The sequence below is a fragment of the Chaetura pelagica genome, unplaced genomic scaffold (assembly GCF_000747805.2).
Source record: "Chaetura pelagica isolate M959 unplaced genomic scaffold, ChaPel_1.0 scaffold117, whole genome shotgun sequence".
NCBI classification, from domain to species: Eukaryota; Metazoa; Chordata; class Aves; order Apodiformes; family Apodidae; genus Chaetura; species Chaetura pelagica.
Genome location: NW_009954185.1, coordinates 8,671,432 through 8,687,103, shown reverse-complemented (window position 1 = coordinate 8,687,103; position 15,672 = coordinate 8,671,432). Strand labels below are relative to the sequence as shown.

Sequence of the window (15,672 nt, the reverse complement as noted above, 5' to 3'; positions counted from 1 at the left end):
GGACAGGCTGCCCAGAGAGGCTGTGGAGTCTCCTTCACTGGAGACATTCAAAACGCACCTGGACACGTTCCTATGTGATGTGCTCTAGGTGACCCTGCTCTGGCAGGGGGGTTGGACTGGGGGATCTTTCGAGGTCCCTTCCAACCCCTAAGATTCTATGATTCTATGAAGACAGTGAGAGCTGGAGAAAAACACACCCCAGCGAGCCGTGCTGGCAAGACGGGCCTGCAGGGCAGGGAGGCCGACATGCCACGGGCACGGCCCTGAGTGCCGGGCGGGCACCACCGGCCAGGCTGAGGTGTGAAGGCACTAACCAGCCCCTCACCGTGCCAGGAGCGCGCTGCGGGTCGTGCCCGCAGCCTCGGTGGGCCCCGGGTAGCAAAGAGCCCCTTCCGCCCTTCCAGCCCGCGTGGTGACGGCTTTAAGCGCTGTCACTTCGAAGGAAGGCGAAGCACCAGTTAACCAGTCACGGGTGCGAGTGACAGGTGATCATCAGAGGTGACTTCACACCGTCCCGCATGTGCAAGCAGCCCCCAGGTTTCGGGAAGGCAAGTTGGCTTCGTGTAACACCCCCCCAGCTCCCACCGGCCTGGTTTTTACTCGATTCTCATCTCCGCCTCTGCTCTGCCCTGGTGAGGCCACATCTGGGGCGCTGCGTCCAGTCCCGGGCTCCCTGGTTCACAGAGGACAAGGAGCTGCTGGACAGAGTCCAGCGCAGAGCCACTGAGATGCTGAGGGGACAGGAGCATCTGCCCCATGAGGAAAGGCTGAGAGAGCTGGGTCTGTTCGGCCTGGAGGAGACTCGAGCGGCCATCTCATCAGTGCTTACAGCTGCCTAAAGGATGGGTGTCAGGAGGGTGGGATCAGACTCTGCCCGGTGGTGTCCTGTGACAGGACAGGGAGCAATGGGCACAAGCTGGAGCACAGCAGGTTCAAGCTAAACATAAGGAAAAACTTCACTGTGAGAGTAACAGAGCACTGGAACAGGCTGCCCAGAGAGGTTGTGCAGTCTGGAGACATTCAACACCTATCCGGACATGTTCCTGCATAATCCACAGTAGGTGATCCTGCCCTAGGCAGGGGTGATTGGACTAGGTGATCTTCAGAGGTCCCTTCCAACCATGACCATTCTGTGATCATAACAAATAGGTAACATCCTTTTTGCCCCGTACTAAAGCCATAAATAATGAAGGAGGGGAAGAAAGGGGTATAACATTTCAGAACCTTCCCTTTCTAGCCAGCATATCTTTTTGAGATAAGAGGAACCTCCATATGTCAGCACCACTATAACCTTACTATAACAAAAAACCTTCTCAAGACTTAACTCCCCCCATCTGTACTGCTTTAGAGACAACACCTGCACACAAGGCAGAGTAAGTGATGTTTATCTGAAAAGCACAAGAACTGAGCTGTGCAACAGGAAAGGATGTTCTAGCCAGTTGGCCTAAAATTTTGGTTTACACAGATGTGCACAGATTAATGACTAATAAGCAAATGCATCTTCGTGTCTGGGCTAAACATGAAACACTTCAAAGCCCTTTAATTAATATGTCTTAACTTGCAGTAAACTCGCCTCCTAGACACAGCTTCTCCTTACAAACTCAAGGAATGCATATGCTTCACAGTCCTAATATTAAAATTAAAAACATACACATCAGTCAGGGTCCGTGTGCTGTTTCAAAAAAATGGTCTTGTAGGATAAGAGGTCCTTCAAGTCAGACAAGCTTGGCATAGGCAATTTTCTTTGACACTGAAATTCCACATACACTCTTCAGCTCTAATTTGGTTTTTGCTTCAAATTTCCTCCCTTAGCCCCTCAGCTCATGCAGGGGCACTGAACCACCTATGTCCCCAAGCACTTCTCCCAGCTTCTGGTTTTGCTGACTGCAGGCTGCCCATGTGGCTGTGAGAGCATTTTTAAACTGGCTGTGGTTTACCTGTTAAACCCAGGAATTAGCATTGGTAAATACAGGCAGGTTAACAGACCAGCCTAAAGGTAAGCAGGTCACGTCACTGCACAGTCTAGGTGAAGACATTTAGCTGCAGGAATAGAGTTATTTATACTTGGCATTTCTATAACAAAAAGCCTGCCTGGATGTGTAATTCTTTTCTCTTTGAGGACAGTTGTTCTACCAGAAACTCCTGAGTAAGTGGAGGGATTATAACACCATTGGCTAGAGAGAAGACTTGAGAGGCTGAGGCTTAGGAAACTGGAGAGATAGCTAAGCTGCAGGCTGGGCACAGGGTCCATGGAGGTTGGTGGGAAACACCTGTCAGGTGAGGCTCCAGCTTGAGAATTCATGCTTAGGCCAGCATCTGATGCTTGAGGTGGCAGCTTTGTTAGGCAGAGCCTCTTAGGCAAGCCTGTTGCCACATTTCTTTGGAAATGCCATTTTTGTGTGGGTGAGATGGCACCAAATGCTTTGCCAGTTCCCTTGTGCCAGAAAAGAGAAGCAGAGAGTGGGGGCAGCCTGGCCTCAGCCCCTGTGCAGCACACATGACCTGCCCTGTGCAATGGGTTTGACAGAGCATTGCCTGATCCCTTCAGTAGAGAAAACCACAGTGTTAGCAAGGCCACTCTCTGGAGACTTGGGTTTCCTTATTGCCTGTGTTAGACCTGGGAATGACCCAGATTCTGCACTGATCTCATTTGTCCTTGATCAGTGCTTCATTTCTGTTGGCAAATGCACCTTTTTACACTCTCTGGGATCCTTAAGTTTTTCTTAGCTCAACAGCTAAATCATAGCACGGAAGTTTTACAACAGAGTTAAGTACAGGTTTGGTTATGAAAACAGGAGTGGTGCTACTGATCTGACCTGTAATTTTATCAGAGATCAACTTAAATCCACTGACTCCAGTGATAACAATGCTTGGGCTTTCATCGGGGGGTTTTTGTGCTAATGTGACTAAAGAGTTGCACCTCTGTTAGGGATAGAATATGCCCACTGGCTTTTGTATTTTAAATGAAAGCCTCGGAAAAGACTGCCTGCGTTCAGCTGATAAACACAGGCACTGTATTTTTGTCATTTATCTTACTTACCCAGAGCTGCAATAAATAGCAACAAAAATAGCAAAGAAAAAAAACACAACCTGTTAAAATTGAGGATATTCAGTTTTGAGATACATTTGTTTTCCCTACCAGTGTCAGAAAGCAGCTTCACTTTGAAGTGAACTAGCAGCATGTCTTGTCCCCTCTGCAATTGTAACAGGTATCCTGTCTTTTAAAAACATTAAAAAGTGCTGTCTTTTAAAAACATTTCTTCCTTATTACACTTCCTAATACTCACAAAGTTGCAACCAGCAATTTAATCTGCAAATAGATGTGTTGGTGCAGTTCCTCCCCCCTGCCCAGACTGCACTGTGGTGCCAACACCAACATTGTTCTTCCTTTAGTTACAATGGCAGCAGACCCAACATTGTTCTTGCTTTAATTGCAAGTTAAGGTGGACTGGGACAATCTGGTACCTTCCTGTGCTGGTACAAATACAGTGAGTTGGGATGCTAAGGCAATCCCTAACTCTACCTGAACTCCAATTGCCTGCTAAATATACCTGAGACCCCTTCCTGCTTGGATCACAAGCCTACTCTGGAAGATACCAAAATCACCTAACAGAAGTTGTGGCCAAAACAAAATGGAAAAGTTCTGACCAAATTTAATTATCTTGGACTCTATAAATAGAAGTCCTAAGCAAGACCCTTTGGGACCTGCTGGATCACAGCGGGCTGTGACCAGCATGTCCTCTGAGTTGGGACCTTTCAGGTATAGACTCCTTGAGGTTTAAAGACTGTCAACAAAGCTAACGAAGGGCCAAGGCAAAGTCAGACTTCTTGAAGTTAAATTATTGCCTACTGGGGAATGCAGATGCATTGTGGCTACTTACTTCAAGCTTGAGAAGAAGGAAATTTTAACTACAGGCTAGCCTCTTCCATCCACCTCTCCAACTATCTATGTGTTTGAATATACATATTTGCCTTCACAAGAATGGGTGTCTACATTTCACTGGATCCAGATATCTTTGTGTGGGTTTGCATGTTTTGTGTTTATACATACGTTTGTTTTTTTTTTATTTAGGATGTCGTGTAGTAAATTAGTGTGAATCTTGTCATTCTCAAATCTGTAATTAGATTGTTGTTTTAATTATGACATATTCTACATAATCACCTTCTTAAACTTTAATCGGTTAATGATTAAGTGCTGCTAAAATTCAACCTTTAGATCCACCTCACCCCATTAATAAATGTTCAATTGCTGCTAAATCATAACCATGTCAAATATTTCATCTGTGACAATGGACAAGCACACGTTCTTAATTTTTCTTCCCCATCTCTATATATTTTTTAATCCTTGTTTTATCATAATCTTTCCATCTATTTTCAAGTAATAACTGTATGTAGAACAGCAAGACTAGAATAGCCCATCCATCTCAGTCAGTGTACATATCATATATCATGTAATTATATGGTTTGGGTTGGAAGGGAGCTTAAAGATCATCTAGTTCCAACCCCCCTGCATGGGCAGGGACATCTCCCACTAGACCAGGTTGGTCAAAGCCCCATCCAACCTGCCCTTGAACACCTCCAGGGAGGGGGCAAAGAGAGACTTTCAGACTTGAAGAGCTGATTTCTGAGCCCAAAATTCATGCAGAGATCTAAAACCTTTTAACAAAGAATCTGGCAAAACTCCAGAAGCGATGCCATGACTCATGTCAGCAGTTGATACAAGGATCTCAAGTTAGTATCTGAGAAAGCAAGTGGGAGATGGCAGCGGTGGCCTTGTGGCTCTGTGTTCCCAGGCCTACTGATGGCCCGAGGCCATCAGGGGAAGCAGGAACCTGGTAGAGGTGGCCCTGACTTCCTTGTTTGAGCATGCCTGTGCTGAGGGAGGCGTGGGACGTGGTACTGTCTGGACACTCCACGTTGTCTTGTGACGCTTAGCACCTCCTACCTCTGTCTCTGCCTTGCCTTCCTGCCCTGCCTGTCAGTGTGAGTGACAGTCCCCAGCGGGCAAGTGGCATATAAGAGGAAGACAGCTCCATGCCTTGGACTACCAGAAGGATTTCTGAGCTCCACGTTCCATTTTCCCTGCTCCGTATATTTGCTAGGAGAAGGACTTCTTCCTGGCATGGCTAATGGGTAAGAGAAATCATGGTCATTCTTCTCTAAGGGCAGTGGTGATGGGATGTATTTGTCTGGGAGACAGGTAAAAGGGAGTTCTGTGAAATGCAGCACTGCACAATAACCCTGCTTCCTCTTTCTATTCTGTTTTCCTATCTAACCTCAGTGTAAACCGTTGGTGAGACAACTGAATCATAAGCTGTTTTAGCTAAAATAAGGTGATGCCAAGATCTGTTTTTGCTGAAACATAGGTGATAACCTAGAATTGGTTCTTCCAACATTACTGGGATGCCCAGGACCTCAATAGTGTATTTACCAAGTAACTGCCCACTTTTGTTTGTTCCTTGACAATACATTTTCCATTCCATCTACAAAACCTGTCTTATTTATCCTTTGGTATTTCAAATACCAACTTTAAACTAAGAAAACATCACTGGACTCAAATAAAAGGTATACACACTGGCATAAGAGGAAAATCAAGATAATTGTTTGTATCTTCTATTAACCATATAAGCTGATGCATATATTTCCCAACATTTGAACTAATTTTTAAAAATTATTGGAAATTCCTTGTAAAGTGCTGCTCATCCAGCTTTCCAAATGCTTTTCTTCTCTGTGTCAATATTAAAGGATTTTTTTTTAAAAATGATGTTGTTCAAAGGATCTCTGAAGATAAATTTACTTCAGAGAAGATTTCAATCAAACCTTTGCAGGGCTCCTTCTCACCCATTTGCAATACGTGTTTTTCTTGCTTTGACACTGTTACTTGCTCACATGATTCACCACCTACCCTTTAATTCTCTTCACGTCTTGAGTAATTCTGATTTATGGCAATAAAAGTCTTCTTCTTGGGGCATTGTTTTGGATAGAATGAAGGTTTCATAGAATAAAATAACCCAGAAAAACAGGCACACCATGTGAATCTTTCACTTGGAAGTTACAATGAAATGGAGAAGTTAGGTTCTTTTGCTCTAGCTGCACTGCTGATGCATTAGAGTTACTATTGCAAAGAGCCTCCCCAAAAAACTTCCTCAGCTCTTACAAGTGCAGACTAAGTCTTCTTCTTATTGGGGTAGTGCTTTGTGCACGTAAGCACATCCAAGCAGAAGTCCAACTGGACAAAATCCAATTGGCCAGACTTCCTGCACAGAAATAATTTATTCTATGTGAAAGCACAAATCTAACAACTGAAAGATTTCACCATAGGGAGGGGATTAAGAATTAATGATAAAAATCTCTGGTTTGAGTCACACATGCAGCCATATTAAAAAACAGAGAGCACACAATGCTCTTTGGCAGGAAAACTTTACCTGACTACTGTCATGGATTTGCATGAGGGTGCTGGGCTTCTTCTCTTTGAAGTTGTCTCACCTCACATGTGTAAGCTAGGTTTATGGGCCTTTTCTAAATAAATACTGTCCAGAAGGAGTTTTTACAAGATGACTGTCTAAGTTGCTGAACAAGTTCTTTGCTTTGGCAGGGATATATTTTCCTTTATCCAAACCTTCAGTTACAACCTGCACAGGTGCTCTGCTCTGTTTGGAAACTAAAGGGGCAATAAAAAGGAGAGAAAAAGTCCACGACGACATTGTGGTAGCACCCAGCAGAGAAAAAAGAGATAAAAAACTTTTAGTTTATAAAATTAAGTGACTTCAGAGTTTTGGGACACATTTCCTGACTGCAGGAGTTCATTTAATACTAGTATGTTTATTAAATAGATATGCACATTGAAATCTGTAGGCACCCTCTTCTGAGTAGACACTTGGAGCTTGCCTCATGGCGAGGATGAGCTTATGCAACACTCAGTAACAGTTCTAGACAAAGAAACAGAAGCCTACAGTTCTTTATAAACACAAGACAAATGGTCCAAAAGCAGAAAAGAACAAGCAGTAGTATTGAAGAAATTACTGATTTCCTGTATAGGTGACTTTTATCAAAACACTTACCTACTAAAATATATGTATATAAAATACCACATATATGGAATACAAGATTTTTAAAAACAACTCTGGCATCCCCTGTAATACTTCACATACCTTGGATGTTCACCAGACAGCAGACTTCTATCCACCACTTTTTCTTCCAAAGTAAAGACTGTATTTAACATAATGTAGCAGTACTCAAACAGCTGGGATAGGCTGATGCAGAGCAGAAGACAGCAGGAGGGTCCAGACCCAAGAGAAAAGTGATCCAATAAAATGAGGTCAGTCCATGGTAACATATATGTAGATGGTGCTTTAAGTTCAAAAAACAACTACTGTGAATTTGTTGATCCTGTTCTTGGGACTTCAGCTGAGCAGGTGAGATGAACATTTTTGTTTAGCGTTGATTTATAAGCTTCTTTGAGAAAGAATTGTTCTTTGACACCCAATCAAGCCCAGTTGAAAATTCAAGTGATCTTGTAGATTTCCCATCAATAATGATCTCAAAGTATCACAGAGCCCGAGCAAAAAGGAGACTGCCAGTGCCTCCAGCTGAGGTAGCTGATGGCTCAGGTTCCCAGCTGCAGGCTGACTGCGGTGTGGCAGCCTAAGGAGTTTGGTTGTCTGCCCTGCCCTTCCGGAGGAGGCTGCTTTTCCCACTCTAAATAATGCTGAGTATAATATGAATATCCTCTGTTCTTTATGCTTCTCAGCTGCTGCAGCTTATCCTCCAGTGCATTAATGTAAACTGGCTGCTTTTTGCTCTTAACTCAGAATTCCTTTGGACAACAAACTCTCAAGGAGTTAAGCACAGTTTGCTTATGTTTTTCAGGATCCCAAAGTTACACAGGCAATTCTAGAGAATAAAGAATTGTTCATTCATGTGAAAATAAGCTACCAGTTCTCCCAGCACAGTTTGCTACTTTCTGTTTCCTTCAATATGGAGCTTAGACCAGCAGTTTCTGAGCCAGCCATCAAGTACAGCCCAGGACAGAAAGCATGTAAAATCTTTCTGTACAGCTTCTAATTTCCCACCATTTAATTAATGTCCTCTTTTCTGCTATGGCTTCTATTCCTACCCTCCCAGGTGAAACAAAGAAAGTTCATCCAACAGTCTAAGTACTGTTAAGTCAGTGTTTTTTATTCACGGCGCCGGATGCACAGGGAATAGCTCCTCCAAAAATGTGCACCTTACAGTGTAAGGTGAGAGATATATATACAGCTGATACTTAATTATGTGTAATATTTCTAATAAACAGTTTACATATTCATTAGCTTCCCAAGAAATCATTTACATAAGTGTCTGCCCATTACCATTAGTGTTAAGTCCATTAGGCTCTCCTGGGGGTCCTTCATTCTTGAGTCTTCCTCACAGGAACTTTTGACTGAGTTCTGTCTCTTCTCCTATCTCTGCTGACTCCGAAGTAGCACTGGTTACAGAAGGCATCCTTAGTCTCAGGCTTCTTTCCTCTTCAAGGATCCCTGTATTCCTTCCCTAAAACTACAGATAAGCTCACACAAAAGGCTTAAGACTCACTAGTCTATTTGAAGTCAGAGTTTGGTTAATGCTGTGTTTCACAGGTGCCCAGCTGGCTCACATTTTGCTCATTTGGGCTCTCAAGCTGCCTCACATCAAGGCTGCCAAGTCAGAAGACTGTGTGATCTTACCTCAATATTTGTTTGCTCTTTCTGATAGAGAGCATGGAATTTGCCCCTGGCTGGAGGATGCAGCAAGTATATCCATGCTGGCCAGAATTAGAAGACATAACAGTAATGAGTTCAGAGGTTCAGAGTTGGGCTTGAAGATGCCTTGATTCAGTCTAGGAGAACTAGTTGTTAAAATCATGGCAAGTTGCTCAAATGGCTGTTTGAAAGAAATGCCCATTGTTGACAATTTATTCACTTTTTTTTGCTTTTCTTGAGAGTATCTGCTTTGGAGGAGAAATTAAAACTTATCAAGCAGTTCTTCTCTGTGCTTCAATGTATGTGCTGGTTTCTAACTGATTAATTCAACTGCCAGTTATTTAAAGGTTAATCCACTTTTCTTCCTTCTCCAGTCTTTGTCATGATCTTATGCCTTAGTGTGTACATAATGCCCTTGAAACTGGAGCAACCTTTGGGTGGTTCATCACAGTAACAACCCTTCCTAAATCTTGTTGATAGATGCATTGATAGACTTCTAAAAACTACTCACTATTATGCAGGACAAAATTCCATTTAAATGAGGAAAGGTCCAGCCTGGGTAGGTTTCTAGGTCCATCAGAGACCAGTGCATGAGATAATTTTATTGTGTGCAGACCCTGTATTTACAGTCTTATGCATCCTTTATCATGCTAACTTTATGCTAGGATAACCATATGAGTGAAGGAAAGCAACTCTAGTGTGGAATCTTGCAGAAAGAAAGCTAGGAAGAGTTGTATGTAGGATTGCTGCCAGAAAAGCGTCATAGAGATAATTCTTTGTGTCCTGTTTTGTTGTGTAGTGTTGCTGCATGCTGATAACAATCTCCTGCTTGCCTCTGGTTTGTACATGGAGTCCTCCTGAATGAAACACCACCATCTTAATTTTTATTTCAGTGCATGGAAAGCCACAGGAAGGCTTATTAACAAGAACTTTGTTAAAATATACTCTAAAATAACCTTAGGGAAGGCTTAAGTTTCCTTAAAGGTTACCTGCAAGCTTTAGGTATGAACATGAACCACAAGGTCTGTGATTTTTAGAGCAGCATGGGCAGGAGGTATGGGGGGGAAGAGAAAGCTTTCCTGATGACAAGTGAGCATTCAGAACACAGAGTGACAGGTAAGACCCTAGAAGTGACTTGCAGAAATAACAGCATGTGTCTTTTTTAATGTGTGTTCCTCTGGATTTCTTGACAGGAAGGACTTAAATCATGAACTTTCTCAACTTTTCAATGAGATGTGGGATATGGATGTTAACCGCCTTATTCCTGGGAAAGACTACACAATTGATTTGCAGGTAACCAGCTGCCAGGTCACATGAGGATTAAGGGTAGTGTGGTACTGTAGGAAGAGGCTTCTGCAAAACTGCCTTTTGCTAAGAGTGCTTTGTCATTTCCACTAGTGACATAGGCAAGACTTTCTAATGATGAAAAACCACTTGGGAAAGGGAACAGTAAAGATAACATGTGAATAGTCCAGACTACCTGGAGACTGGTTACAAGTGGAATCTTGCAGATGTCTGTCTTGGGTCCTGTCATATTTAGTATCTTTATCTGTGGCCTGAAGGAGGAGATGGAGTGCAACCTTTCCAGTTTTGCATATGGCAGCAAACCATGGTGTTGAAGTTGGCATGCTCAAGTGCAGGGCTTCTCTTCAGCTGGACCTAGGCAGGCTAGAGGAACAGGCTAAGGAAGGACCATCATTAAATTCACCAAGGAAAAATGCGACCAGAACAGGATATCTAGAGAAGCTGTGAAATCTCCATCTCTGGAGGTTTTCAAGACCAAACAATATGAGCAATATGGTCTGAATTCAGCATTGACCATACTTTGAGCTGGACTAGAGGTGTCCTAACATCCCCTCCACAATGGATGTTTCTGTGAGTGTATGATTGTGTGTATGGTCTGAGTGACTTGAGGTGAGAGAGAAGGGCAGATAGTAATTCTTGGGAGAATAAGAGGAAGTCTTCTGGAAACTGTGGAGTAGCACGGAGATGTGGGAAAGGAGTGTTACAGGGTTGTTGCTATGACTCCCAGGGAACTGTGAGGGAGGAGTGGGTATCAGATTTGATAAGCAACCATGTCATTCCTTGCTAGCTCAGTGTAGTGCAAACATGACCCTGTGTTTGAGCCACAAATTGCAGCAGGCCACTGAATATTCAGGATCTAATTTTGTACTCACACAAATGCTCAAACACTTTATTTCAATGTTGCTTCATATTATAGGATATCTACCTGTTACCTCAGGACAAAATGTGTACGGGGAAAACTTCTCCCATATGGTTTCTCCATTTCTCAGAAAAAGACTCTAGTTACTCCTTGCCCATGTTAACAAACTGCTACTCATCTTTTCTCTTATTTCCTTGAGAATGCCTTTTTGGAACAGAAACTTGAAAATTGGCAGGAAAGCCTCCTTTCCATTTTAGATGTGCTTATTAGTAACACTGATTAAAACGCCTTTAAACACGGCCAGCCAAAAGTCTTTGACAACTTCAGAGCACCAGGAAGAACAAGTCCAAAGCTGGTGAAGCTGCACAGAACTATCTCAACATCTCTCTGGCACTGGGACAATCACTGTTGCTAGCAGTCATGAAATCAGAAAGAGAAAACAAAGGCTGAGCCTCAGGGAGCCTACACAGGAGCTGCATTGGTTAAGTGTTATCATGGAAGAGACTCACACTTGCTAGCTTGGGGAACAGGGACTCAGGAGAGAAACAACCCCTCTGCTGCACTGCATGGTCTCATAAACTACATGCATCTATGTATGTCTGCGGGTTGCAAGTGAAAAGAGAAGGTGCACAAATCTTTATACTTATTTGTAGTGGGAGCGAGTCTTGTCTCTGCATTACTTCTCTTTCATTTGTGATGTATATAGCGGAGTAGCACAACTGGTTACTGATCAAAACAGAGCTATCACAACCATCTCTGAAAAGGAGAGAGAGAAATTTCATGCTCTTACAGTGTCAGAGATTATGTCTTTTGTCTTCATGCTGGCAGTTCTTCTGTAATGCCTTGTGGTGTTTCGTGGAAGACCATTCCTAACAAAGAATAGCATTACGTGGTTTATTTTGAATATTGTAAAGCCAAGCACTGTTTCCTCTAAGGACATCTTACTTCTTTCATGTTTTCCTCTGCTGTTTCTTCTAGGGAAAAGCTGGTGCCACACAGCAAGGTGCCAGTGCCGTTCAAGACAGCGCACCCAGACATCTCTTTCATAATGTGAATGAAGAACGCCTTAAAAGCATAAAAACTTTTGCAAGTGAGACCCGTTCTTTTGTTATATGGTGGAAATGACACAAAGAATCTGTGTTGATTTCTGTGTTTGCCTAAAATCACACGATTTGTGTGGTGATGGGGATCATCAGGCCGCATGTCATTGGAAGGCAGTTTCTACAACATCTGCATGAAGGTTACCTGTACCCTCAGCCTCAAAAAGAACATCCTTTTGTGCCTTAGCCAAAATATTTATCTGCGGTTCTTCCACTGCTAAATGAAATGAGTGAGACTCTTGTAACTGCTTTGATATTATTCCATGTATTGAAAAAGATGCCAATCATCTTTCCTCCTTTGCTCACAGCTTCTAGCCCTTTCAGATAGCACTAGGTCCATCACTACTTCTTGTATTTCTTTTGGGGCCAATACTTCAAATGTCTATGAACGTATGTTTCCTTCCCTGATATTTCTTTTCCCCAGACAGAGTTAAACAAAGCTGACCAAACAGTCAGCATAATGGGGAGCACCATTTTTCTCTGTTCTTTCCACTCTGCTCTGAGCCACACAATCCTTTATCTGATGAGGGCAGCTCTGGTGATCACTGAACCCTATGCAGAGTCCCTTCAGCTCACTAACCTGGCAGGAAATTACTTCGGTTTTTAACATCAAGTATTTTTCTATCAGCTTTGTGTGCTGAATCAGGCCCTGGCATCCACTGACTGTCAGAGCATGAGCAGATGAAGTAACAGTGGGGAGCAGGTGGCAAAAGGGCTGCAAAAGAAACAATGCCCACAAAGCCTTCTGCCAGCATAGCTGAAGATCATCAGCCTGTGTCTGTAATTTTAGTGATGCTTTGTTTTGGTAGAAGATCATTATTGCTTTAGCACTTGATTCCCTAAGGAAGCTCAGTAGCGAGCTGTTGACCTTAAAAAGAAGTACAGTGGTGGTCTGGCCCTGAGTCACCCCTAGACCTGCACCCACCAATGTACCTAAGAATAAAATTTGACATGTAGAGGACTGACTTTCTCTAAGGGTTGTCAAGGTATATTGTATGGCATCTTTCTATGATGGCTGTCTCTAATGATGACAGGTATGGATTAGGCATATAGCCTGTTCATCAAGATGAGCATACTGGAAGTTCCTCTTTTTCTGCAGCCTTTATTTCCTTACTGGACAACTATGAGACATCAACTGGTATAGAAGAAGTAGTGACTCCAGAAGAAATAGCTGAAAACAACTCTTTTCTTGATGCTATCCTAGGAACAGAAGTCATGAAAGTGAGTAACGTATCTTTTAAAGTCGCTGAAAACACTGAATTAAAAAGTGAATTGTGCATATATCTTGGTTTTCTATCTTTCAGCTGGCTCATGAATATCTGCTTAAAAAAAACCTAGCAAAGACAAACCTTGCTGATTTCAAAAATCAGCTCTATGACATCTGGTTCCAGCTGTATGCCAGGAAAGAAGGAGACAGGTATGTTTGATGAATATGATCCCTCATAATCTCTACACTGTTCTGATTTAGGTAAATAAAAGCCTGAGTGCTGTTAGGCCACGGAACTGCAAGACATCCTCAGAATATGGCCTAAATCTGGTGTCCGTGTATTTGGCCACAGAGATTGTGTTTAAAGATTTACTGATACTAAGTGCATTGCCCCAGCACACTTTGTCTCACTAATCTCAGGCCTGCAACCACAGACATTTATCCACTTTTCTAATTTGTGCTTCATCGGTTTGTCTGTGAGGCTGTTTATGGGAGACAGTGTCAGAAGCCTTGCTAAAATCTAGACAAGCAGCAGTGATGCATCTGTGGCATTTACTAGCAATCTTTGTTGTCAAATACAAGTTTAGACTTTGTGGCTAGATTTTACTGCAGGTTTTGTGCAAAGTACAAAAGGAAACACTACAAGTCCAAACAAATTTAAAAACTGTTTACAAATGCAAAGCAAGCTTGTGCATTTTCTTGCCTTTTACCTCTGACAGTTAGAACTCCTTAAACACATAAAAGACCTATGTATTATTCTTTGGTTTATTACAGGCCTGATTCTTGTGGTTTTGAACATGTTTTTGTGGGAGAAACAAGGCGTGGTAAACAGATCTTAGGTTTGCACAACTGGGTGCAATTTTACCTTCAGGAAAAGCAAAACCAAATTGACTACAAGGGATATGTCGCTCGGAAGAACAAAACCAGGGTAAGAACAAGCAAGGTGCCTTTGCAAATAAAACAAATGGATCCAGAGATAAAAGCTGTGGTGATGAATCAAGGTACAATGATGCAATTATAGGCTCAACTGCTTTGAACCTAATTTGTCCAGGTGTACATAAACAGAAGAAATGCTAGCATGCCATCACATCCAGCTCCTTTTATTTTTGCAAAAACTATTTTAAAAAGTAGTGCTGGTGTTTAAAGAATCACAACACTGCTAAAGCTTAATTGAGGTGAATGATCACGAATGCTCCAGAGGACAGGAAACAGACTGTGCTCTGGCCATAGCACCCTAGCACAGCAAGGATGACTGGATATTTCAATGCCCTCAACAATCTAGTCAGAAATTGTATCTGTCTGATCACAGCAATGATGGAGATTATTCTTGTTTTGTTTATGCTTTCAGCCTGACAAGGATGACCAAGTTTTGAGCATCCAGTTCACCTGGAAGGGCTCGGTCAAGCCAATTGGAAGCACCTTTATTGGTGTCAGCCCAGAGTTTGAATTTGCCCTTTACACCGTAATTTTCCTGCTGGCTAAAGAAAGAGTCACACGTGAAACAGTGAAGATAGAAGAGTATGAGCTACAGATTGTTGTTTACCGCCATGGACACCACATTGGAACAGCATATCCAGTACTCCTCAGCACCAGCAGTGAGGCCTAGTAGTTACAGTCATCAAACTAAGATGTCTGGTTTTTTTGGTTGTTGTTTTTTTTACAGGAGCAGAAGGCAGAGTATGTTGGTGTGTTGTTTTATAAAACCCATTCTGAGTAAAAATTCATGACTAACTCACTTTTGGTCTGCAATAGTGTGCCTTGGCTTAGTGTCTGACCAACACTGAAACTTAACTGCTGCTCTTATTAAAGACTTGCTCAAACTTACATCACCCTTCCCAGGTACATGGTAACACTATACTTCTCAGCAGATAATGGAATTTAGGAAAAGGCTATATTAAAACTGATCCACATATTTCTCAGATTTGTTATCTACTGCGTATCTGAAAGAGCAATAATCCCACATTGTTTACATTTTACCTTCCACACAGGAACTTTAGACTTATCAGAAACACACTATGTATTTGTTCTCCTATCCTCATTTCCTCATTTCATAAGGCATTCACTTCAAATGCATTCTTACAATGGCAGTGCCCTAGACACACAGGGAACATATTCAGATGTTAAAACGGACATTAGATCAACAGCAGGTTGCACTGGCTCTGCCCCAGTTTGCTGGAAACCACAGTAGGTTTATCTCACCTAACTTTAACAGCCTGTGCTAGAGGCAGCTGTCTGCCCATTACAGGCAGCAATCCCTGCAGTCATTTAGCCACTTGTGTAACCTGCTTTAGGGTCAGATACATGACCCTGCATCATCCATTGGCCAGAGCCCCAGTGAAAAGAAGAAGATGCCCCCTGGACACTGGTCCTAGTCCTGGTCACTGCAGGTGATGAAACCACACAAGAGGTATTTCAGGCATGAGACAATTCAACTGAGAGAACAGCAAGAGAGAGCAACTGCTAGGTACCAACAAACAAGTT

At 42.6% G+C, this 15,672-nt stretch overlaps 1 protein-coding gene across 1 annotated transcript; it reads left to right on the top strand.

Annotated features, from left to right (window-relative positions):
• The first annotated feature begins 5,122 nt into the window (after positions 1–5,122).
• On the top strand, positions 5,123–14,797 carry LOC104393529 (poly(U)-specific endoribonuclease-A-like). Its single transcript, XM_010003032.1, has 7 exons — positions 5,123–5,133; positions 9,914–10,013; positions 11,863–11,974; positions 13,084–13,205; positions 13,289–13,401; positions 13,966–14,119; positions 14,540–14,797. Exons 1-7 carry the CDS (start codon positions 5,123–5,125, stop codon positions 14,795–14,797), a joined length of 870 nt encoding a protein of 289 aa, XP_010001334.1.
• Positions 14,798–15,672: the final 875 nt, after the last annotated feature.

Excerpts from the sequence above, each read along its gene's own strand:
- LOC104393529 (XM_010003032.1), top strand. Across the intron at positions 13,206-13,288 it reads TAGGAACAGAAGTCATGAAA|CTGGCTCATGAATATCTGCT; the intron begins GTGAGTAACGTA and ends TCTATCTTTCAG. Across the intron at positions 13,402-13,965 it reads GCCAGGAAAGAAGGAGACAG|GCCTGATTCTTGTGGTTTTG; the intron begins GTATGTTTGATG and ends GGTTTATTACAG.